This window comes from Natrix helvetica (assembly GCF_964273705.1).
Source record: "Natrix helvetica genome assembly, chromosome: Z".
Lineage (NCBI taxonomy): Eukaryota > Metazoa > Chordata > Lepidosauria > Squamata > Natricidae > Natrix > Natrix helvetica.
Window position 1 is genome coordinate 19,426,232 of NC_138554.1, and position 26,230 is coordinate 19,452,461.

The window sequence follows — 26,230 nt, forward strand, 5'->3', positions numbered from 1 at the left end:
ATAGGGGAAAGCAAATGATAGCAACAGCACAGAAATATTCAATTGGGCATGACTGCTTCTGCTTGTTTCTTATTTGTTATTTTGCACCATTCTTCTGCCATCACGGTTAAATAATCCTGGGCAGCTTGCGCATGTAGAACAATCATAGGAGCATTAAACAATAGGCGCAATAACAATAAAACGAGCCAATACCGCAAAATAGTGTGGTTATTCCCAACAGATAAAGATCTGAAACTCTGGTTGCTGTTTTGCCTGTTTTGACACCAACATATCCTGTTTCCCCAAAAATAAGACCTCTCCAGATAATAAGCCCAATTGGACTTTTGAGCGCATGCACTAAAATAAGTACTCCCCTGAAAATATTGCAATGCAGCAGCAGCCGTGAGGTGACCACGCTCGCCGCCTCCTGCATCTCAAAAATAATAAGACCTCCCTGAGAATAAGGCCAAGTGCTTATTTCGGGGGTCAAAAGAAAATAAGACCCTGTCTTATTTTGGGGGAAACACTGTATCACTGCCCAGCCTTATGAAATGCATTACACACACAGACACACACACACACACACACACACATCTATAAAAATGGCTCCTTCCTCATTACCATTTAGGAAAAAAATACCAACAACAATCCAAAGGGACTGTTACCATTTCTCTTCTCAATATCTATGGAGATCCATAATCAACCAGGTCACGGTTGTCCTAAAGGTGCTTTTTCAAGAGGCAATTGTACTTCCTCTTCTCAGTGTTAAGAAGGAGGGAGCTGTTCTGACCGAGGCTTCCCAATAGCATGAAGCAAACTCCTTGTCCAAACAAAAAAAACCTTTTATTAATTTACTGTGAATTCTGCTCATTCATATCCAGCAAAGTCTTTCGAAGGGGGATTTACAGTCACAGACCTTATCTGGTTTGGAGAGCTGCCAGGCTGATATCTGCAAAACTTGGCAAGGAGTCTCGGAGAGTCACAAACCAATTAAGCGAATTTGTCTCCTGCAAACTCCACTCCCCTTTCACTCCTTTTTTATTTCCTCTGGGAGGGGCCATTCACCGTCCACCTGTGGCCTTACTCCCAAGTCGACTCCTGTTCTTTAGCTGTTCTCTTCGTCTGGCAACTCTGCGCATGCACACACTGGGAACAGGCTCCAGCTGTTCCTCTGCCTCACTGATGTCTGACTTTGAAGGCAGCTGATAACTGGCATATGGCTCTGGCCCCCTCTCTGCCTCCTACACAGAGCCCTCATCAGAGCCTTCCCCAGACTCCAGGACTGGCCCATGTTCCTCCCCAACCTCCTCACTGTGTGAATCTGCTGCCAACTCCACTGGTAGCTGGCGGGCCACAACAGAAGCCATCTTTGCATAAGGGTGCAAAGAATTCCATAAGGCTGGGCAGGGACATGTTGGCGGGGGAGGGAGTCAAAACAGAGTAGATAGCAATCATGGCATCACGATACAATCCTTGCCACTTTTCTATGTGTGCCATCGCTCGTACAACAGGGCAGGGCTTCCATTGCACCGCCACGGCTGCAATGTTGCCTGCTTTGACCTGCCCTGTGAAGGAGGCTGACAAAACTGCAAAGATGGGGAGTTCGTGGTCCCTACCCCCTTAGAGGGAAGTGGTGGTGGAATTATGCAGCATGCCTTCACAGCTGATGTTTTCATAGTCCCCGGAGCAGCTAATCCGGGAGTTAGCCAGGACTCAGGATCTTGGTCAAATTGATACAAGGACTTCTAAAGTGGGTTAGCACATTTTCTGTCTCTTCAGGCGTCTATGGTAAAGAGAATTATGTGGAAAACACTGCTGCGGATAGAACTGGGGGCAGCAGGGAACCAGGCCCCTTGTGTTCTCCCCTTCCTTCTCCCTGGACTCCGATACGGGTCATCTTCAGCTATCGATCAGCATCACGAGCTGGCCAGGGAGCGATCCAAGACGGTCACCTCTTTCTACAATCAATCTGCCATTGATGCAGCCGCTGAAAAGGTGAGTGTAAATAAATAGTTAAGTTTATTGTTTTGACCCCAATTCGTAACCTAGGAATTGCCATAACATACAATAAAGTAACCACAAAACAGTGAAATGTACACTGAGAGCATATGCACCAAAGACAAATTCCTTGTGTGTCCAATCACACTTGGCCAATAAAAAATTCTATTCTATTCTATTCTATTCTATTCTATTCTATTCTATAAGATAGAACACAATACATAGGGTACAGTGGCTCAATATACAAGTAGTCCTTGATTTATAACCACAATTGAGCCCAAAATTTATGTTGTTAAGTGAGAAAATTAAGTGAGTTTTGCCCCATTTTTACCATTTTTCTTGATACTTTTGTTAAGTGAATCACCACAGTTCTTAAATTAGTAATGCCATTGATAAGTGAACCCGGCTTCTCCATTGATTTTGCTGGCCAGAAGGTCCCCAAAGGACATTGCAACAGTCATAATTATGAACAGTTGTCAAGCATCCGAATGTAAACCACATGACCACAGGGATGCTTCAATGGTCATAAGTGTGAAAAATGGTCATAAGTCAATTTTTTTCAGGGCCATTGTAACTTCGAACAGTCGCTAAATGAACTGTTGTAAGTTGAGTATGACCTGTAATAGACGTTCAGGTGCTCCTCAACTTACGACCATAATGGAGCCTGCCCATTTGAGCTTGTCGGTCATAAGCCGGGTCACCACGTGAACGGATGCATTTTTACAACCTTTTTTTTTTGCACTGGTTATTAAGTGAATTCATTGTTTGCTACGGGCTGTTTCTGCCAAAAACCGGAAGAAAACGCTGCTTTTTGACAAAAACGTGAACCACGGTCATGTGACTACGGGACACAGCAAATGCATAAATGTGGGCCGGTGGCCAAGCGCGCGCAGAGGGAGGGGCAGCCATTGGAACTTCAAAACCAGGTTATAAAGTGGTCTGTCATAATTTCAAATGGTCACTAAACAGCTGCTCATAGGTTGAGGATTACCTGCATTAGAGGTAGAAAAGGTACCTGCAACCTAATAAAGCCCAAGCTACAATTTCTTTCTAAGATGAAATGACCCAGAGTCAAAGTAGCAACTTGGTTTTGCTGACAGATAGAAAACACATCTGCGAGATCAAAGATGGGCAACTTTACAACTCGCGGAATTCTGGAAATTGATGTCCACAGGTTGTGAAGTTGTCCTAATTGTCCATCCTTAAGCAAGAAGTTACCGTATATTCCACCGTATAAGGCCACTGGGCGTATAAGACAACCCCCTAATTTCAGGCGCCCATGAGCCGGCTGAAGGCCTCCGTGATGCCGGGCTTTCGTAGTTTGAGATCAGTGCCAGACCAACAGCCAGACCTTACTAAGCCATCCCAGCGCTCATCCATCCGCTTGCCCAGGCGAGGAGCGCCGAGGTTAACAATTGAAAGGCCGGCGTCTGCGCTGGTGGAAGCATGCTTTTTGCTTGGCCGCATTGCTTTTTCTTTTGTTTTGGGTTTTTGGTATGGCCTTTCTTACACCCGGTGTATAAGACGACTCCCGATTCTTGAAATAAATTTTTAGGGTTAAAAAGTCATCTTATACGCCAGAAAATACGGTAATTCCATTTTTCAAGGTCAGAGCCCTTGAGTTCATCGGCCATTAATGATTTATCCCTGATGTCATTGCAAATGGGGCAGTGAAGGCCGTAACGGAGAACGTCCTTCACCTGGCCACCACTGCCAGGACAGAGGCCTTGTTCAACAGGGAGCTTACAAAATCTCCCTTCCAGATATGTGGAGGGTGTGGCCTGCAGGCCAAGGGACATCAAAGTCCTTCAAAAGGGGACTTAGAATAGATATGGCAGCCGAGTCCCCATTCATAGCTCAGACGTAACCTGACGAAGCATAGGCCAGACATAACCCGACGGGGCAGCCGTTCCTGTTTCTCCACCACCTTCCGATAAAACCTCGGGCCAGGACTCGCTCGAGCACCGAGCATATTTGTCCCAGGACTGAAATAAAAGGACAGGTCCGAGCACGCATGTTATATTCCTGAAGGGTGCCTGACCTAGTTGGCTACAGATTTGTTGGTTTTGGCATAGTTAATGCCCTTTCAGTGTTCATAGCAAGGAGGTTGGGTGGAGCTAGACTTAGCAGAGCTTCTCTGTTATTTCATTCCCTGGGAAGAGAGCCAGTGTGCTTTGAATGCCGCAGACACAAAGTCTTTGGATCCTATTTTGCTCATTCCCGCTTGAAATGATTCCCTCAGCACAGTATTTTTCAACCTTGGCAGGTTGAAGACGTGAGCACTTCAACTCCCAGAATTCCCCAGTCCACAAGCAATTGGCAGCCGGCAACCACATCACTCTATTACAAATTATGTTAGTTCATCGGAAATAAGTAATACGAAGAAAAATGAAAATAATGGGGCAGTATGGGAGGAAAAAAGAAAAGAGGAAAAGCATAGGGTGAAAAAAGGGGAAAAAACATTTTCCGTCTCTCTTTATAGTGCAGAAGAATAAAGTAATAAACATACAGGCCTCAACTTTTTACTTTTACATAGTAATAGATACTAGCCATTTCTATTACGACAGATCAATCTAATCATCAAAACCGAAAATCAAAGTTTCATATTTTTTCCACCTCGAGAACAAAGTCCAGAAGTGGTTTCCAAGTAAAAAATAAAATTAGGTGTACTCTTTTCCTTAATTAAAGAATTCAATTCAGTCATCTCTACTAACTCCATCAGCTTTTGCAGCTGCTCGTTCCTTGTGGGATCATGCAACTTAAAAAGTTTCCAAGGTTGAGAAAAACTGCTCTAGTGTATTGGAGTGGAATTCTTATTCACATACTCCCTTTTTCCTGGACTTGAAGCATAGTTTTGTAACCATCATCCCTTCATAGTTCACTTCTGTAGTTCTCTACATCAGGTGCGGGGGAAATTTATGGATGGGTGTGAAAATGGGTTGTAGAAAATAAACGAGGGAGTTGCTGGCCACTATAACTAGCTCAGGGTTTAGTTTGTGTCTGGAAATTTTATTCTTTATTTATTTAAAACATTTATGTAGACGTCAATCTTTCAGCCAGCTCTGGGCTGCTCCCAATCAAGATTAAAAAATACCCAGATATAAAATTGTTTTAAAAACTATAAAACACGACCATAAAACAAAAAAACAAAAAATCACAAATACCTGGTGCCAATCCATTTTAATGTACCATCATGGATTGATTTCATATTCTGCATGTTGCAAAGAGGGTCACCGTCAAACCTTTGGAGGGTGTCATAGATTTGAGAAAAGGCTTTGAATACAGCAGAGGTTTCCAAACTTGGCAACTTTAAGATTTGTGGACTTCACTACCCAGAATTTCTCAGCCAGCCATGCTGGCTAGGGAATTGTGGGAGTTGAAGTCCGTAAGTCTTAAAGAGGCCATGTATAATGATTTTTTGTTGTTGTTGTTGTTGTGGAAAGCTGTGCTTATTGGCTCCCTGGGGGCCTCTGAAGTTTTTGTGAACATGCTTTCTGTTCTCTTTGCAGCCCTCTGTGAGGTTGACACCTACCACCATGTTGTATTCTGGACGTTCTCAGGATGGCAGTCATCTTTTGGTAGGTGTGAGATTACCCCCACGTTGTTACTTCCCAAATCGAAATCTGTTTTTCTTCCTTTCCCTTCCCTGCTTGGAATTATGAGGTTTATTGCTGCCTCGGGAGCTGTTCTACACATTGAGAAATCTTGGTTTGTTTGCTAAATCTTGAAGAGCAGGAAGTCTCTTTCGGGAAATTGGATCTAAGGGTATATATATCTAATAGGTGTGACCTAGAAAAGCTGCATCATATGATTCTGTTATGTGTCTAGAATAGAAATGCGTTTTTTTACAGGTGACACAATCTAGCACATGGAAAATCTGTTAATAAAGAAGGAGCTCCTGATTCAAAATTCCCTCCCAAGTTTAATTTGCCATTCTATTTCTTAGTTTGGATTTCACACATATAGCCCCCCTCCCCAGGGGTAGGCTTCAAAAATTTTAGCAAGGGGTTCTCTGCCCGGTTGCTGGGCGGTGTGTGTGTGCCGTTTTTGCCCTCCCTGGGCTCCGGAGGCTTCTTTCGAACCTCCGGGAGGGGAAAAATGACCGTCCCAAGCTCTGGAGGCCCGAAATGGGCCCGTTTCCAGCCTCCCCAAACTTCCGGTAAGCCTGTTTTTTACCTTCCCCGAGCTTCCGTATGTGCCCTATCCAAAATAGGCTGCGTGGTGGGGTGGGTGGGGCGGGGCCTGCCAGGAGTGGGATTTGGGGGTTCTTCGAACTGCACAGAATCTTAGCTAGAGGTTCTCCCGAACCCCTGCAAACCCCCACCCCTGCCCCTCCCCCAAGTGTGTGTGTGTGTGTGTGTGTGTATTCTGAGATGGTTTAAACCAGAGTGTCCAAGCTTGGCAACTTTAAGACCTGTGGACCTCAACTCCCAGAATTCCCCAGTCAGCATGAAGAATCCTGGGAGTTGAAGTCCACAAGTCTTATAGTTGCCAGGGTTAAACACTTCCGGCTTAAACCTTATACTGTAAAAGGATAATATTGCACGTACAACTGAATGCCCCTTCTTTCTTCTTAAATATGAACTTTACTTTGTTATTTTGAGAACCTCTCTCTTCCCCGCCTTCTATTTTGTGTCTTCTGCAGCATTAAGGTAAAGGATAGCTCTCCAAAACTTCACTGCCCCCCCCCACCCCAAATCTTTAGAATTTAGGCACCATCAAGGCATATGCGAACCAATCCTTGGTTTAAAGCAGAGGGTGTTTGAAATTAAGACATGTAGCTACAGTAACCGGCGAGCCAAGTGCTGGGCTTGGCTGAGGGCCCTTAGGGGAAAAGTGGAATTAAGTCTGTGCTTGTAATCTTAGCCTTCTGTTCCTTGAGAGATCCAAGTTGTTTCTGGACAATACTGTGGTGCTTCTAGCCTGAATGACAGAAGAGCTGTGAGACTTTGTATTTATTTATTTTATCCTATCTTTATCAACAATAGGCAAAAATACCTGATATTTCTTGCTCCTCTTATTTTCCCCATAACAACAACTCTGTGAGGTAGATTGGGCTGGAGAGAGGGACTGGCTCAAAATCCCCAGCAAGTTTCATACCTAAAATGGGACTAAAATTCACTGTCTACCAATTTCTAGTCCGGTGCCTTAACCACTAAACCTAAACTCTCCATTTCTGTCTGAATTGAAAATAAAAATCACATACAAATGTTCACATTTCAAGAATAACTTGTAGAATCATTAAATCATAGACTCATAGGGATGAAAAAGGATCTTGGAGATCGAACAACCCAGGGCTGTCTTAACGCAGAAGCCTGATGGGCATTTGCCCATGGGCCCCATGAGCCTAGGGGCCCCTACTAATCTGTGTATGTTAACATGCACCTTGTATCATATAAATACAGCAACATATATATTAGAATAGAATAGAAGAATAGAATAGAAGAATAGAATAGAATAGGAATAGAATAGAATAACAGAGTTGGAAGAGACCTTGGAGGTCTTCTAGTCCAACCCCCTGCACACATGTTGATAGCTGTCTTTTTAAAAAAAAATCTAAAAATGTTCTTCAAGACGTTACAGGTGAGAGATGTAGTTCTGTACCCCACTGAAAGAATTCCTTGTCAGGCTGATAAGAAGTCTAGTAGGTACACAAACAATCAACACTTGCACACTAACATTGCTGGCATTCCTGTGTTGCAACCCTAACCTTCCTCTAATGAATATTAATCATAGCTTTTAAAAATTTGTTCCTTTGGTTTCTAAATTTCTAATAAGAAATTGTCTCCCTTCCTTCCTTTCTTCTCTACTTTACTTTATTTTACTTTTTACTTTACTTCTTTTTACCTGTTTATCACTTTATAGGTGGAAAACATATCTAATGCTCCTTTCTCCTTCTATTTTCTCCACAACAACAACAACCCTGTTAGGCAGGTTGGATTGAAACAGAGGAGCTGGCACAAAGTCATCCAGCACGCTTTTATGCCAAAGGCAGGATTAGAACTCACAGTCTCTTGTTTCTGGGGCATTAGCTTAACCATTACACCAAACTGCCTCAATAACTGTTCTATTGTTTTCCTTTCCTATCTCTATCGATATGGTTTATTGATTGTTTTACAGTGTTTTATTACGCTATAAGTTTCTCCTAAACTGGGCAGCGCGGTGGCTCAATGTTTAAAATGCCTGGCTTGTCAGCTGGAAAGCTGGCAGCCCAGGTTCGGGACCCAAGCGCCACGCAACTGGGTGAGCTCCTGTCTTCACCCCAGCTTCTGCCAACCTGGCAATTCAAAAGCATGAAAATGTGAGTAGATAAATAGGTACCACTTTGTTGGGAAGGTAACAGCAGTCCGTGACATCATGCTGGCCACATGTCCATGGAAATGTCTTCTAGGCTCAATCACCTAGAATCAGAGATGAGTACCGCCCCCTATAGTCGGTAACAACTAGCGGAGTAAAATCCACAGCGACTCCTTAAACTTTTACCCCGTGTAAACTGATTCAAAATCCTCTAGTTTGGTAAGCTGTAATATTATAAATTGTAAATAAATTTGGATAGCTGTTGAAGCTACAATGAATCCCCTACTTATAAAAGCTGGCAAACTAGAGTCTTATTCTTATGTGGCTCAGAGTATCATGTGAATGGTGTTATGTGACACATGCACACAATACTGTGGCATAGTGGTCACAAAGCATAAACCATGCTTATTCATCTGACCGATTCCATATGTGTTCACTTTAAGCAAGCTCCTGTTATTTGATGTGGTTTGGCAGATTGAATTTCCAGGCAAATCACCATCCAGGCTATAAATTCGCCCTAGCTCTGTCCAGTTTCAACAAGGCTGTTGGACTTTAGATCAATCTTTATGATACTCTCTGGTGTTCCAGTTGAGTTGCGTTACACCTTTGGCCAGGTTGGCTGGGAATAATAGGTGATGCAGCCCAGCTTGTATCTTTCCATGGAGAACATTCCCGTCAAGTCCTTTAAGGGGAGGGCATAATCCAATGAGTTTTAATGCCAAAACTGAGGAACTAGAGGAGAAACTCTTGAGAAGTGAGATGGAAACTTTCCAAACATCCACTATTAGTAAGTGCGTTGGGTCTCTTTGAAGCTTTTGAATCTCATTTGTTTCAGTTATCTATTTATTTGATACCCTCTAATGCAGTGTTTCTCTCGACCTTGTGTTCTGACCCAGCTCCCCAAACACGACAAATCCTCTGACATGAACTCAAAAGATTCCTTTATTAGGAGTGCTGGCAAAAAATTTATCTCGCAGGCTAACAAGTCCGTCCATCCGGAAGATGAATAAGTTGTCTGTCACATCTATTCATCTCCGCCCTCTGCCTTTTATCCCCAGAGCTAGGGTATGGCTTCCCTAGCAGCGGTGGCTCTTCCTTCCCCAGGTTCGGCCCATAGATTTCCACTGCTCTCCTCTCCTCTGCCTTCTGCGCAGCCATGCGTCAGGCACTGGACCCAGATGCTCCTCCTCTTCTTCAGCAGCTACCTCCAGACCTGGGGGCTGTTGGCTCTCCATCTGACAGCTGACGGACAGCATAGGCTCCACCTCTGTCTCACTCTCTGCCAGCTCCATTCCCTCTTCCCCCTTGGAGCTCCCAGGTTGCCTTGATGCTGACCCTGATTCCAACACCTCCTCCTCTGATTCGGCTTATAACACCTTGACAACTAAGATATTTTCCTTCCTTTTGGACATAATCAGGCAGCAGAATCAAATGATGTACATTAGTCCCCAGCCGCCAGTCTGCAGCCTGTTTGGAACCAGATTGTAGAAATAGTGGGCGAGCTCATGCAAAGCTGCATTTATGAAAGTGGCACATGCATGGGGAAACCATTCCTTCTCCGTCTGCCTCTGTTCCAACCAGCCAGGAAAGGTTGGAGCTCGCCGATTTACAATCTCCCCTTTTGTGTTTTGGCTACAGAAAAGCTCCCGTTACCTGCACCACGAGCTGCCGGTCCGTATTGCTCACCGCATCAAAGGGTTTCGAAGCCTTCCCTTCATCATTGGCTGCAACCCCACCATCCTCCATGTGGTAGGCGCCCCAAGGTCTGCGGGGAAGCATCGGAAAGAGATGACCCATAACTGCCGTTGGATCTAAAGCAGGGGAGGCAGACGAGGCCATTAAGGCTATGGACGTTCTGATCACCCACCCGTAAAGCCGTGTCGTAATTGCTTCTTCACATTATATAACAAGGGCCTCGTTACCTGCTTTTTTGAGCAGCTGCTTCTCAAAGCAGCAGTACAAGTAGTCCTCGATTTGCGACCAGAAAAATCGGGACCAGAATTTCCATTGCTAAACAAGGCAGTTGCTAAGTGACTTCTACCCGTGGCTTTTATTGCCCTGGTTTAGTGCCATTGTTAAGTGAATCACATGGTCATTAAACAAATCCAACTTCTCCCCCTGATTTTGCTTGTGGGAAGCTGGCTGGGAAGGTGCCAGATGGCGATTCCATGACCCCAGGATGCTATAACCATCGTAAATGCGTACTGGTTGCCGAGCACCCTAATTTTGGTCGTGTGATTGGGGATGCTGCCACTGTGCAAAGTGGAAACACCAGTCATATCTCTGAACAGTCCCTAAATGAATGGCGGTCTATGGAGATTCTCAGTCATCCAGCTTCATAAAGGTGCTTTTTCAGGAGTCAACTGGACTTTCTTGGTTTTTTTTTTCTTTTGAAGGCGTTTCGCTTCTCATCCAAAAAGCTTCTTCGTCTCTGACAGTATAGCGGGGAATGGAAAGATTTACACTCTTTGCAGGCAGCTGGTCATTTGCATCCTTTTAGAGGACTGTTGAAGCACTTGAAGGTTTAACTATGTCCTCAGGGTCAACTGAGGAATGCTCCTGTTTTCTGTAGTCTGCAAAGTCCAGTTGCCTCTTGAAAAAGCACCTTTGGGATAAATGAATGGTTGTAAGTCAAGGGCTATCTTTAATACAGACCCAAAGGGAATTTGTCTTTTGTGCATGGCAGCTGGACTGGAAAAAAACAAAGTCCAGTTGCTTCCTGAAAAAGCACCTTTGGGATAACCATGACCTGGATGACTGAGAATCTCTACAGACCTTTAGCTATACTATTTGGGATGAATACTATTTGGAGTGTGGAGTAGAAATGGATTTCCAGAAGGGGGAAAATGCAGACTACAGGAACCAGGAGCACTACTCAGGTGACCCAGAAAATCTCCAAATGCTTCCAGGACTCTAAAAAGTTCTACATTTAGGCAAGAAAAACAAAATGCACAGGTACAGTATATGTGGTACCTTGCTCAATAGTAATTGTGAGAGGGAACTTGGAGTCCTAATGGACAACCATTTGAATATGAGCCAGCAGTGTGCAGCAGCTGCCAAGAAAGCCAATGCAATTCTAGGCTGCATAAACAGAGGGATAGAATCAAAATCACGTGAAGTGTTAATACCACTTTATAAGGCCTTGGTAAGGCCACAATTGGAATACTGCATTCAGTTTTGGTCGCCACGATGTAGAAAAGATGTGGAGACTCTGGAAAGAGTGCAGAGAAGAGCAACAAAGATGATTAGGGGACTGGAGACTAAAACATATGAAGAACGGTTGCAGGAACTAGGTATGTCTAGTTTAATAGAAAGAAGGACTAGGGGAGACATGATAGCAGTGTTCCAATATCTCAGGGGTTGCCACAAAGAAGAGGGAGCCAAACTATTCTCCAAGGCACCTGAGGGTAGAACAAGAAGCAATGGGTGGAAACTAATTAAGAAGAGAAGCAACTTAGAACTGAGGAGAAACTTCCTGACAGTTAAAACAATTAATCGCCCAACACTGGAAGTCTTTAAAAAGATGTTGGATAGCCATTTGTCTGAAACGGTATAGGGTTTACTGCTTAGGCAGGGGGTTGGACTAGAAGACCTCCAAGGTCCCTTCCAACTCTGCTATTGTATTGCATTGTAAAAAGGATGCAATTGACCCGCTGTTGGCAAGGAATATAAATCTTTCCCTTCCCCACTGCTGAAGAAGCTTCTTGGATGAAAAGCAAAACATCTTCAAAAGAAAAAAAAACAAGAAAATCCAGTTGACTCTTGAAAAAGCAACATTGGGACAACCATGATCTGGATGACTGAGAATCTCTACAGACACCCAGGTCATAGTTGTCCCAAAGGTGCTTTTTCAAATGATCAAAGCACCCGATCCCTGAACCGGTTGTTAAACCGATAAGATCCCACCACTGGTTGCAATGTCCCCGTGTCACATGATCACACCTACAACTTTTTCGGCCAGCTTCTGACAAGCAAAATCAAGGGGGGGGAGGGGGTCAGATTCACTTAATGACCACACGATTCACTTAACAACCTCAGTGATCTGCTTAACAACCATGGCAAAAAGCCAAAATGGGTGTGACTCACTTAGCAACTTGCTTAACAGTGGAAAATCTGGTTCCATTGGTGGTTGTAAGTCAAGGATGTACGGAGAATTTAAGAAATCAATGGCTCCCAGCATAATCTGTCTTGGAGGGTGAGGTTTTGGGGAAATAACAATGTATAATCTAAGTGTGGTAACAGTAAAAATGATAGGAATACTGATCAAATATTCTGTTGTTTCCCCCAAGAGAATTAGATGGCAAAAGTCTTGATCTGAGTACCGTTTTCCTTTAATATACTGTATTCTGCTTCCCTTGAACAGTGGCTAAAAAAGAAAACTATTCACCTAGCCACTGTCAAATTTTTAAGTAGCTTGCTAATTGCCATGGCCTCGTGGCCTCATTTTCCCTCAAAACAGCATTACAACAGCAGTGACTACTGTTTTACAGTGGCCCTGCAGTGTAGGCCAGTAGATGACCTGTTTCTGATCTCTGGAGGCTTCCGCAAGCCGGGGGAAGCAGTTTTCTCCTGCCAGAGGCTCAAGGAAAGCTTCCGGAGCCTGGAGAGGGCAAAAAATGCCCCCCCCCCCCGCCGTGGTACAGGAAGCCAAGTAGGCCACGCCCACCATGGCCACACCCACCCAGCAATTGGGCAGAGAACCGGTTGCTAAAAGTTTTTGAAGCCCACCCCTGGGAAAAGCCCCCAATACTTGGCCTGTCTCTCCCCTTGTGTTTATCCTATTTCAGTTCTTTCTTTCTCAAAATCTAACCAGAGGCTGGGAATTTGGTGAGTGCATATTGCCTGATTTTGTTGATGGTTCTTCTGCTTTACTTATTCCTGCCTTTTTTTTTTTTCTATTTTCAGCACGAGCTTTATATTCGGGCCTTCCAGAAACTGAGTGAATTTCCCCCAGTAAGTATCTTTGGAAAGAGAAATGTTTATTTTGGCCATTGTGAGGCTTGCTCATCGACCCCTTCGTGAAGTTTCAGATTGTTCTTTGACACACACACCTCCAACATTTATTATACTATATATATATATATGTATGTATGTATGTATGTATGTATGTGTGTGTGTGTGTGTATATATATATATATATATATATATATATATATATATATATATATATATATATATATATATTTGTTTTCTATTAATATATATATTAATATTAATATATATATATATTTGTTTTCTATTAATCATTATTACTGTAATGAACAATCCACAATTCCTCTGCATTGCCAGTTCTACAGAGACATTCGCCACAAGTTGATTATACCTCTTTTATTTAAATTTCCGGGGCCCTTTGATCATTTTTATCTGCACTGTCCATGAAATAATCAAGACAAATGTATTTCTCTAAAAATAGCCAAATTTTACTACATGATGTGTAAGTTTTGCCCACAGATGATTGCTATATAGCTTTTGTTGGTAGGGGATAGTTTTCGTGTTGTTCATTTTATTGATTGTATTTGTATTGGTTCATGACCAAAATAAAATTCTGCCTGCCTACTTTAATTAATAATAATAGTAGTAGTTCATAAAGACTATTGATATTAACATTAACAGTAATATTGGATCCTTGGGGTCAATATTGTCCACTTTGGGGGAATCCTGCTGTAGAGCCATGAAAAGCAACAATATATATTTCAAAATAGATTTTAAAAAAACAGATGCCCAAAGTCGCTTGGCAGTGATACGAGGAGCAAATAAATCGAGTAAATAAAATAAATGACTTTGGTTAAAATGAATTGTCATTAGACTACATCATTCAAGAGCCCCAGTTCCCTTATTTAATGCTTTTCCTTCATCTTTTCTTCTGTGTTAAAAGATCAAAGACCAAGAATCAGAGACCCAGTACTGTAAACTGGTCCGACAGCTCCTAGATGATCACAAGGACATCGTCACATTGCTGGCAGAAGGCTTGCGAGAATGTCGCAAACACATCCAGGTAATCGGTGAGGCTGTTTGTCCAAGTGGGTGAGGCCACTGTGCAGCAACCAAAGAACTCCGCGGCTGAAGGCCTGTTAACATATTTTGAGAGGGATGGAGATAAGACCACCGTGATCGTTGTCATGGTTTCAGGAGATTGCAAGGTAACAGGTAGCTTCTCCGTTATCAGTGAGGAGACCATTATCCTTCTCCTGATGGGAAGGATGTTTGGAACAAATTCTAAAAATCTTTCCCCCCCTCACGAAAACAGAGATGTAAAGAATAGAGTAGAACTAGAACAGAATTAGAATAGAACGAGAACTAGAACCTTGGAGATCTTCTACTCCAGCCCTCTGCTCAAGCAGGAGACCCTATATGGCGAAACTTTTTTGCCTTGGGTGCGAAAAGCACACACGCACGCACTATTGCGCATGCTCACGTGCCCACCCCCATCCGTTCCCGAACTTATGGGTTGTGCATTGGGCGGTTTTTCGCCCTCTGGAGGCTTCAGGGAAGCCTCCGGAGGACGAAAAATGGCCGAAATTCAACACGTGCTGGAGCTGACAGGGCAATGACTCACGTGCCCTCAGAAATGGCTCTGCATGCCACCTGTGGTATGCATGCCATAGGTTCTCCATCACGGCCCTATACAATTTGAGATAAGTGACTGTCCAGTTTCTTTTAAAAAACCTCTAGTGATGGAGGTTTTAAAAAAAAGCTCATTGGAAAACTATTTTAAATGGGTTATTTGGCAAAAGGATGGATCCCTGTGTTGTAATGTTGTTGTTTTTCTGTGAGGTTATAGATGAGAATAATAAGGACTACAGTATGGAAATCAACCCCACTGGAATTTTTAAAAAAAATCTCATTGGAAAACTATTTTAAAGGTTTCCAAATGCAGAAAACTTTTATATGAGCTTTGAGAGATATTAATATTAACCATAATTAAAATTTGTAGATGTAGAGTAGAGTGGAGTAGAGTAGAGTAAAGTAGAGTAAAATAAATAGAACAGAACAGAATAGAGCTGGAGGGGACCTTGGAGGTCTTCTAGTCCAGCCCCCTGCTCAAGCAGGAGAACCTATACTATTTCACATAAGTGGATGTCTAGTTTCTTCTTAAAAACCTCCGGTGGTGGAGTTCTCACAATTTCTGAAAGCAAGCTGTTCCACTGATCAATTGTCCTCACTGTTAGGAAGTTTCTCCTTAATTCCAGGTTGCTTCTCTCTTTGATTTATTTACTTCAAGTGGGAAACAAGTCGGATTGATGGGATTCTTGGAAGCCTATCCGATAAATTGGATTTTCTTCCCAGTAAAAGTTCACAAGAGATTTCCATGAGAATTGAAATCCCTTTCAGAGGGAGTTCTGATGAAGCCTGATAAGAGATTAGAAGAATTGCAGCAATCTTTTTCAAACCTTGGCAGCTTGACGATGGGTGGACTTCAACTCCCAGTTCAATTCTAGGAGTTGAAGTCCACCCATCATCAAACTGCCAAGGTTGAGAAACATTGAGTTGGAGAGTTAGTTCGTGAGGAGAGACTATCCAGGCTTGCTCCATGTTATGAAACCTTCCCAATTTCACTCCTGTCACTATAATCATCTGAACCGTGGAGTCAATTTTGGGGAAATGGCTAAATATGGCGAAGGCAGCTGATTTTTGGATCTCACTTGCAGGGAAAACGTTTCAGTGCCACCTGCACCCGTTTAAAATCAAATAGCGACCAAGGAGAAGGACATTTGAAGAAAGCTGGGTGGGAAGAAAGGTTTTGCAGTTGCTTTGAATCTCAGGAGTTGTTTCTTTCCAGGATGAGAAGATGATCCGTTCCTTTCTGGACAAGACCCTCACCTCCCGCTTGGGCATCCGGATGCTGGCTACTCACCACCTTGCCTTGCATGAGGACAAAGTATTGTCTTTCTTGAATTCAACGGAGATTTTATAATCAGGAGAATTAGATTTGACTTGCAGGAGTCAGGACTTCTCTGTTAGTAAGCTAAACGTGATTTCGATTCACATTTTTGAGGACTCTGAACAGTGGTGGGCTACAGTCGGTTCGCACCGGTTCGGGTGAACTGGATGTTAAGATTCTGCTTAGTTCGGCGAACCAGGAAATCCCACCACTGACTCTCCCGTCCTGTCCTCTGTCCCCCTCCCCCCTGGGCTTGCCATTCAGGGTGGGGAAGCTGCAGGGGCCTTACTGGGACCCATGCTGATGAGTTGGGAGGCTGTGAAAGTGTGAATGAATCTGCAGCGCCGATCAGCTGGGAGGCTGCCACATCCCTGAAGCCCAAAGGGAGACCATGTGACCACCAGTTTTTTTTAAACTTCCAACTTCGCAAGATCTTTTCCCCCCCAAGAAGTTGGAAAGTCTGACTGAACTTTTTTAAACTGGAAGTCACGTGGCCTATTTTTGTTGCCCTGCACGCAGGAGAAGAGAACTGGCAGGTTAGTCAAGAAATGAAAGGGAGTGGAAGTCAGGATTTTGCATTATCAGTGGTCTGGGATGGGATGGAAGTCAGGATTTTGCATTATGATTGCTCATAAGTAATAACCAGTAAAGAGGATTGGAAAAATCTCTATCTGTAGATCAGCTTTTTTCAGTCTTGGCAAGTTTAAGATAGGCGAACTTCATGCTGCCTGGGGAATTCTGGAATCAAAGTCCATCCACCTTAAAATTGCCAGTTGACATGCATGGGTCTACACTACAGTTTAGGATTTTCCATTCCTGTTTTATTTAGAGTTTGGTGCAATCAAATAAAGTTATGGTTTCCTTAACAAATAGTGATTAAAGCATTATGAACCATTACTGGACTTTTTGTGAGAAACTGAAATTAAAAGTTGATCTGGGTTTTGATGATTAGATATGGGATTATGGAAATAATGTAGACATATGTTTATCTTAGAGTAAAAGAGTTTGATATATTTTTACTTATATCTGTACCAAAGAAAATTGAAAGTCATTCTTTTTTTGTTTTCCTTCTATTCCTCTTTCTTACACTTTCACTCTTTTTCTTTCTTGAGTCTTTTCTTTTTTCAAATCTGTTTTTTATTAGTTTATCCCTTAGCTTTGTATTTCTTTGATGTATGAGGGATCAAATACTCGGACATTATTCTGCATTCCTTATTTATAGAAATCATACCAAGATTTAGAATGAATTCCACTGGGAGTCATCTCATATAAGGCAGGCTCTGAGTCCCTCTAACCAAAAAGTGTTTATCGATAGAAGAGAATATTTGTATCATGTTTCCCCGAAAATACGAGATGTCCTGATAATAAGGCCATGCCACATTTTTCTGGTGGGAAAAAATATAAGCCTTCCCCTGCAAATAAGCCCCCTGGACAACCCCCCACCTCCAGCCAGGCAGAGCGCCGCTCACCAATCTAGCGGTATCCCAAAGGTGCCAAACCGTGGGAACCGGAGGGGAGGCAAAGGTGATCACATTGCTTGGTGCCTTTGGGATACCGCTAGGTTGATCAGCAGCGCTGTGCTCAGCTGAAGAGGGGAGTTGCCAGGCGGCTGATCTCTTGCAAGCAGGCTCCCAAAGAGCCGGGCACAGCCTCATGGGCGAATGGCTGTGTTGCGCTGTCGCAGCAGCGCAACACAAAAGCCATGAAGCAACCACGCTCACTAGCAGCCACCCGGCAAACCCCCTTTCCAGCCGGGCACAGCACCATTCACTGACCTAGGGGTATAGCCAAGCCGCATGAGTGCCTGTTCGCCGCCACCTGGCTCCCGTGGCTTGGTGCCTTCGAAATGCCCGTGAATGGCGCTCTGCATGGCTGGAGAGGGGAGTTGCGCGAGCGGCTGTTCCGCTCTCGTGCCTCCCAGCCTCACGATGCCCTGGCTCAGCTCTCCCTGCAGAGCCAGGGCACCTCCGTTGCCATCGCCACCACCATCCCAGCATGGCTTTTTTGGCGGCTTCCAAACCGAGTCTTCCAGAAGTGGCTGCTCTGGCCGTATGCTCTATGGTTGTATGCTCTGTCAGCAGCTGTAAGAACATTACAACCACAACTTTTTGCTTTTACAAAACAGTATGTACAAGCCATTTATATAACAATAAGCCTGTCTAGTTCACAAAAAAAGAATCAAAGTTTCATATATATATATTTCCCATTGCAAACACTGAAATCCAGAAGCAATTTCAAAATAGACAAAAATTAAATAGACTCTTTTATTTGGATAAAAGAATCAGTTTAACCACCTGTGCTTCTCTTTGCTGGGTATTCCCTGTTCAACCAGAATCTCTCCAAGATTAAAAAAAAATCAAGCCTTGTCAACTGTCCCAAAGGTGCTTTTGTTCCAGAAGACAACTGGGCTTTGTTTTTCCTTGAAGACGTTTTGCTTCTCATCCAAGAAGCTTTTTCAGTTCTGCCAGATCACAGGAGGTTGGCAGCACATAACCAATCTTGGTTGATCTGGGCAGCTAAGCCAGGTTGGATGGGAGGCCATTAGGAAATCTTAGGGCTGCAGGCCAAAACAAGAAGACAAAAACTGCTGGAAGAAGCAGTAGCCATTCATCTTTGTACTGCTACCAAGAATACCCAGATCAAGTCCGATTGGCTTAAAGTTGCTTCCTTTTTTAAAAATTCACATCGCCATTCAATCTTCTCACAGTAAATTTATCCTCAAAGTTCTACAAGGTTTCCATCTCTGTTCATCTCCACTAACCTTCCCTAAATCTGTGCCCCTTTATTGTGGCCTGCCAGTGGCCAGCGGAACTGGCAGCAGATTCAGACAGTGAGGAGGTTGGGGAGGAAATGAGCTCTCCAAGCCAGATAAGGTCTGTGACTGTAAATCCTCCCTTGAAAGACTTTAGAATGGAATGGAATAGAATACAATAGAATACAATAGAATAACAGAGTTGGAAGGGACGAGGCCTTCTAGTCCAACTCCCTGCCTAGACAGGAAACCCTATACCATTTCAGACAAATGGTTATCCAACATCTTCTTAAAAATCTCCAGTGTTGGAGCATTTACAACTTCTGGAGGCAAGTTTTTCCACTGATTAACTGTTCTAATTGTCAGGAAATTTCTCCTCAGTTTCAAGTTGCTTCTCTTCTTGTTTAGTTTCCATCCACTGCTTCTTGTCCTACCCTCAGGTGCTTTGGTTAATAGCTTGACTCCCTCTTTTTTGTGGCAATCCCTAAGACCTCGGAGGTCGTCTAGTCCAACCCCCTGCCTAGACAGGAAATCCTACACCACTTCAGACAAATGATTGTCTAATCTCTTCTTAAAAACTTCCAGTGTTGGAGCATTCACAACTTCTGGAGGCAAGTTGTTCCACTGATTAATAGTTCTAACTTTGTTGTATATGGATGAGCAGAATTCACAGTAAATTAATAAAAGGGGTTTTTGTCTGGCCCAGGAGTTTGCTTCATGCTCTTGGGAAGCCTTGGTCAGAATACCCTTGCCATAATCCTTCCCATGCTGTGGTGTAGAAATATTATTTTCCTGATTCAGAAATTCTATCTCTCTGGACGCCTCCAAAAGCATTGCTAACAAATTTGTCATTTGGTAGCAGTTTGTGGACCTTTCCAGCATGGAAGAATTCAGAGCAGATGTAGGTTTTGAGAAGTACAGAAAACGAAGTCAATTCTGAGGGCAGTTTGAGAATAGGGACGGGGGGAGGGGAAGTGAAATTCCAAGTTCACAGAAAAGCATGAAAAAGCAGAGTAGAAGAGAAAAGAACAAAATAAATAAGAAAAAAAAAGTTTTTTTTTCATTGTTCCAAGCAGTTCTTACAACTTCTTCGATTATGTCCACTTTCCATTCTTTCTGTAGAAAAATTAACCTGTCTCGTAATGTTTTCTCATAAGGAGCCGTCTTTTCTTCTCGTGCAGTTTTGTTTTTATTATTTATTTGTTTTACCTCTTTTCTTCATTTCCATCCCACCAACCCCCAAGTTTTATTCTTGACCAGAGTTAGTATTCTGCTTGTTTGGACTGATTTGCCCGAACCGGTAGCAGAAATCACGGGTGGGCCTACCCACCCCCTCTGGCTCTATTTTGTCCTATTTAGGGACTTTTTTTTTTAGCAAAGCACATGCGCGCACATTTGCGAACTGATAGGGAAGGTAAGTGAAAACCACCCCAATCTTGACACTACATAATGATCTCTTTCATTACTGGCTAATTCTCTCAGACTTTATGAACAATCAGATTAACTCTGCCTTTAGATTTATATTCACTCCATTGTCTTGTGCACCTGTGAGTAGGACAATGCTTAAACTGTATATTTGTATTGTCTATTCTCTGTCATTCTGAGTCGTTCATGCAGCTTCAAATGGCCCGATCATTTTTTTTTTATTTCTTTGCTCTTTTCCTCGTCCATTGATTCATATCATCTAACAGAATAATTTTGCCTCAAGTGCTTTACTCATTAAGAATATTACACAATTTCCCCACAATTCAAGTTCAGTTGTTCCATTATCATCAATCTTTGGGGCATAATTTGCTTGCCTCACTAACCTAAATATCTGTTTTCAGGCCAGCCACAACAACCTAGATAACATCAGGTTGTTATGTTCTGGCACATAGTTTAGCTTTTTCGTTCATAATTATACCTGTGTATCTTCACGTTCTTTGGGGTATTTCTCAACCTTACAAAACCAGGCCACCTTCATACAGCTCTATTACTTCCTTCCCTTTTTGGTTTCACAGACCAAACCAATCAACCTTCCTTCCTTCCTTTTTTTCTTTTTTCTTTCTTTCTTCCTTCCTCCCTCTCTCCTGACATGTCATTTCCTTCCTTCCTTTCTGTTTTCTTTTCTTTTCTTCCTCCCTTCCTCTTTTCTGTCATGTCATTTCCTTCCTTCTTTCTTTCTTTACTCTTTCTTTTTTTTTCTTTCTTCCTCTCTCCATCCATATCACTTCCTTCCTTTCTTTTTTATTTCTTCCTTCCTTCCCTTCTTTTTCCTTCCTTCCTTCCTTCCTTCCTTCCTTCCTTCCTTCCTTCCTTCCTTCCTTCTTTTCTTCCTTCTTCCCTCTCTCCCTCCATGTCATTTCCTTCCTTCCTTCCCTGCCTCTCTCCCTTTGTAAGGGGACTGGAGACCTCTTTTAGCATAAAACAGGAAAAATTCATTTATTCAGAATCGCAGGTTCTGGTGATTAGAAAAAACTCCAGAGAATAGGAAAAAAAGATGAGGTGGGATTATTTTTCCTTTTCTCTGATTTCCCACAGTGTAAGAGATGCTTTTGTAATCATACTTATACTTGTCGCCAAGGAAACCAGGAGCTTCTTCTTTCTATTTATTCTTGTTGAAATTTTATTGTTCTTTTTTTCTTTCTAATTTCTGTTTTATATTGGCTTTTCTGTTCTCTTTAAAACATTTAATTTAAAAAATTTACATGAAAAAAACAACAAAGCACTATGGGAGGCATACAAGAGAGCATCTAACGGATGCAGTGTTCCAAGCCCCCAAATCCCCCAAATTTGCTAGAACAGACCTCAAACTTTCCTTCCTCCAGCAATAAAGAGATAAAACCTTTTTCCTTTGGCTGGAACAGATTTAGATTCCCGAATAACCGAGAAATTGTCTGGCAGGAGATATTAGCAACCAGTCATCAAGGTTTTGCTGACATCTTTGCTTTTGACTCATCAGCCCACAGAACCCGCAGGCCCAGCCCAAAAGTCTTTTAGCTTTTGGCCCTGGGGTCGGGGGAAGAAAGCTTTTAGGTTAAATATTTTATTGGAATGAATGATGTTGATCCGATGCTGAAGCAGCATTATTATTTTTGCATTTTCTTGCAGCCAGACTTTGTTGGAATCATCTGCACCCGCTTGTCGCCAAAGAAAATAATTGAAAAATGGGTGGATTTTGCCAGGTAATTTAATTATTGCTGTAGATCTGGTTTCACACTGCTTATACAGGTGACCCTCGACTGAAGACCACAATGGAGCCTAAATTTTATGTTGCTAAGTGAGACATTTCATTGTGAGTTTTGCCCCATTTCACGACCTTTCTTGCTACAGGTGTTAAGTGAATCACTGCAGTTGTTAACTTAGTAACCCGGTTGTTAAGTGAATCTCGCTTCTCCATTGGCTTGGCTTGTGAAAAGGAGATCAGAAAAAGGGATCACATGATCCCAGGGACACTGCAACCGTCATAAATATTAGTCAGTTCCCAAGTGTCTTAATTCTGATCATGTGACCATGGGGGGGTGGAACTGCTGCAACGGTCATAAGTGTGAAAAACAGTTGTAAGTCACTGTTTTCAGTGCCGGTGTAACTTTGAACAGTCACCAAATGAATTGTTGTAACCTGGGGGGCTACCAGTAGTATAATACCGGTAGTCCTCGACTTGCAACAGTTCATTTAGTGACCCTTCAAATTTACAGTGGCATTGAAAAAAGCGATTTAGGATCATTTTTCACACTTATGAACATTTCAGAATCCCCATGGTCATGTGATCAAAATTCAGACACTTGGCAACTGGTTCATATTTATGACGGTTGCAGTGTTCCTGGGATCATGTGATCCTCTGGGGATCTCCTGAAAAGCAAAGTCAGTGGGCAAGCCAGATTCACTCGTGTTATTAACTAAGCAACCACAGTGATTCACTTAAAAACTGTCATAAAACGGGGCAAACCTCACTTAACAAATGTCTCACTTAGCAACATAAATTCTTGGCTCCATCGCGGTTGCACGTTGAGGACTATCTGTGTGCTGCAGTCAATAGCTCCATCTAGTGTCCATACTAGATAGTTCCTTGTTTATTAAGGCTTTGTAAGATTATAAGTAGTTCTTGACTTACCAACCATTCGTTCCAAGCTACAATGGCACTGAAAAAAAAATGACTTATGACCAGTCTTCACACTTATAACCGTTGCAGCATCCTCATGGTCACGTGATCAAAATTTGGGAGCTTGGCAAAGGGCATGTACCCCGTTTCCCCGAAAATAAAACCTCCCTGGATAATAAGCCCAATTGGGCTTTTGAGTGCATGCGCTAAAATAAGACCTCCCCATAAGCATTGCAACACAGCAGCAGCCATGAGGTGACCACTCTCTCTGCCTCCTGCACCTCAAAAATAATAAGAACTCCAAGTGCTTATTTCGGGTGTCAAAAGAAAATAAGACCCTGTCTTATTTTCTGGGAAACGTGGTATTTATGATGGTTGGAGCATCCCAGGTTCAGGAAATCGGCATTTACGATCTTAACAACTTCATGACTTACTTAACAATGGCAGTGATTCACTTAACATCCATGTCAAAAAGATAATCAAAACTCCCTCTGACAATCATCTCATTAGCCCCAGAAATTGTGGTCCAATTATGGTCATGTCGAGGACTGCCTGCAACTGTTGGCTTCCTCCCGTCCTGAAAATCTTCTGCTAATTGCAGATCGATTGGAATCATGCAGTGGCATCAAGCGTTGAATTAAAATGCATTTGAACTAAATTAAAGCACAAAATAATCCAAAATACATTGAATCGAATTTTTAAAATGGTTTAAAATCCGAACATTTGGATAGTGTATCTGGTGACCAATTAAAAGATGGATCTGATCTGCTTAACGACTATAAGTGTTGGATAAAGATTGAATTTGGGCCCGATGTCTATGGAGATTCTTAGTCAACCAGGTTGTGGTTGTCTCAAAGATGCTTCTTCAGGAGGCAACTGGACTTCCTTGTTTTTCTTTGAAGACGTTTCACTTCTCATCCAAGCAGCTTCTTCAACTCTGACTAGATGGTGGGGAATGGAAGGATTTATACTCCTTGCAGACAGCTCGACATTTGCATTCTTTTAACCAGTTGTTAAGGTCATCTGGAAGTTTAGCTGTGTGTCCAGGGTCACAAATCAAAATTGAACAGCCCTCTCTCAACAGAGGGGGAGGGATATGACCTCATCTATCTCCACAGTCTGCAACACAGTCATTCCAGCAGTTTCAAGAAGACTCTCCACCCATTTGAACTATTCAGGTGACCCTGACAGATAAACCTCCAAGGGGCCTCAACGACTCTCTAAAAGAATGCAAATGACCAGCTGCCTAGAAGGCTATAAATCCTTCAATTCTTCCACCATCCAGTTAGAGCTGAAGAAGCTTCTTGGGTGAGAAGCAAAATGTCTTCAAAGAAAAACCAGAAAGTCCAGTTGCCTCTTGAAAAAGCACCTTTGTGCCTGGATGATTGAAAAAAAAAATGCTGTTACTCTTCCATTAATCTAAGAGAAAAGGATCAAGAGGGAGTGCAAAAGGTACAGAATTGGTTAAGTCAGCCTGCCTGGAAAGATGGAAACAAGTCAATCTTTTTCTAATGTCCCCAGACACATCACTTAATAAGAAACTTATTAAATATTAAGTATTAAATAATTAAATATTAATTATTATTAAATATAATTAAATATTAATAATTAAATATTATTTAATTATTAATAATTAAATATTATTTAATTATTAATAATTAAATATTATTTAATTATTAATAATTAAATATTTAATTATTAATAATTAAATATTTAAATATTGATAATTAAATATTAATATTATTAAGTATTGAATAATTAAATATTAAATAAGAAATGGGTCTCTATTTAGCCCTTTTGCGGTTTTTTCCACAGGCGCCTGTGTGAACATAAGTATGGCAACGCGCCTCAGGTGCGGATCAATGGACATGTGGCGGCTCGCTTCCCATTCATTCCAATGCCTCTGGATTACATCCTTCCAGAGTTGCTGAAGAACGCAATGCGGTGAGTGCCAGAGCTCTGTGAGCAGGAGGGAGACTTTGTCCTAATTTGGTGGGTTTGAATGAGAGGGCAGGAATGTTGAGAACGTAAGCAGGCATCTGTCACGGGCAGCTATCATGAAGGGAGAGTGAATGGAGGAAATCCAGCAGACAAAGGTGGCATTCAAAGGGCGTGCATAACTAGGTGAGATCAAACCAGGATTAACATTTAGGCAGGAAAAATCAAACGTATAAGTACAGATTAGGCGAAACCTGGCTCAAAAATAGTAACTGTGGAGAAGGATCTTGGAGTCCTAGTGGATGATCACTAGAACATGAGCCAGCAATGTGCAGCCACCGTCAAAATAGCTAATACAATTCTGGATTGTATAAACAGAGTCATAGAATCAAGATCACATGAAGTACTAGTACCCCTTTGTAAAACCCTGGTAAGACCACCTCTGAAACACTGCAACCAATTTTGGTCACCCTGATACAAAAAAAGGTGTGGAGACCTTGGAAAAAGTTCAGAGCAGAGCAACTAAGATGATCAAAGGCCTGGTGACTAATACATATGTTTTGGGTTCAGCTAGCTAGTCTAAAGAAAAGAAGAATTAGGAGTGACATGATAGCAGTATTCCAGTACTTGAGGGGCTGCCACAAAGAGGAGGCAGTCAAATTATTCTTCAAAGCACCAGAGAGCAGAACAAGAAAGAATGGTTGGAAACTAACCAGAGAGAGAAGAGACTTTGAATTAAGGAAAAACTTCCTAACGGTGAGGACAATTGACCAGTGGAATAGCTTGCCTTCAGAAATTGTGGGCACTCCATCACTGGAGGTTTTTAAGAATAAACTAGACAGTTACTTATCTGAAACATTATAGGTTCTCCTGCTTGAGCAAGGGGCTGGATTAGAAGACCTCCAAGGTCCCTTCTAGCTCTATTCTATTCTAACAGGTCTAAATTCTGAACCATCCTGACAGGCAGGAAAGATCAGGGCTACCAGTGAAATTCCATTTAAACAGATTCATTACTAATCTTGTCTATGCCCAGGAAACTACTCCGCTAATGTTAGCATGATCTTGGCATTAGATAAGAGCTGGATTCAAGAGAAGTTGGGCTAAGTCCTTTTGTAACTACATAAGGATTCCCGGCTGATTCCTCTTTTGACTCCACCCCCAGCTTCTGCCACTCCTCCTACACATCCTTCCTGCTTGCTGGGAAGAAACATTATATGTTGGTTCCAGATCCTGGAATACTCTAAATTCTAAAGTAAGTCTAGGACTACATTCAAGTAGTCTTAATAATAATAAAATAAATAAT

At 42.4% G+C, this 26,230-nt stretch overlaps 1 protein-coding gene across 4 annotated transcripts in view; it reads left to right on the forward strand.

Moving 5' to 3' along the window:
- BCKDK (branched chain keto acid dehydrogenase kinase) overlaps window positions 1–26,230 on the forward strand; it is a 42,867-nt gene that overhangs the window by 10,565 nt on the left and 6,072 nt on the right. For all 4 annotated transcript variants that reach the window (XM_081969650.1, XM_081969651.1, XM_081969652.1 and 1 more), the window contains 8 exons: window positions 1,759–1,974; window positions 5,487–5,555; window positions 9,913–10,023; window positions 13,180–13,227; window positions 14,150–14,269; window positions 16,055–16,153; window positions 21,999–22,072; window positions 24,805–24,933. In XM_081969650.1, the coding sequence (XP_081825776.1) occupies window positions 1,765–1,974; window positions 5,487–5,555; window positions 9,913–10,023; window positions 13,180–13,227; window positions 14,150–14,269; window positions 16,055–16,153; window positions 21,999–22,072; window positions 24,805–24,933 (860 nt within the window). In that variant the 5' untranslated portion in view covers window positions 1,759–1,764. The remainder of the gene's footprint in view (window positions 1–1,758; window positions 1,975–5,486; window positions 5,556–9,912; window positions 10,024–13,179; window positions 13,228–14,149; window positions 14,270–16,054; window positions 16,154–21,998; window positions 22,073–24,804; window positions 24,934–26,230) is intronic.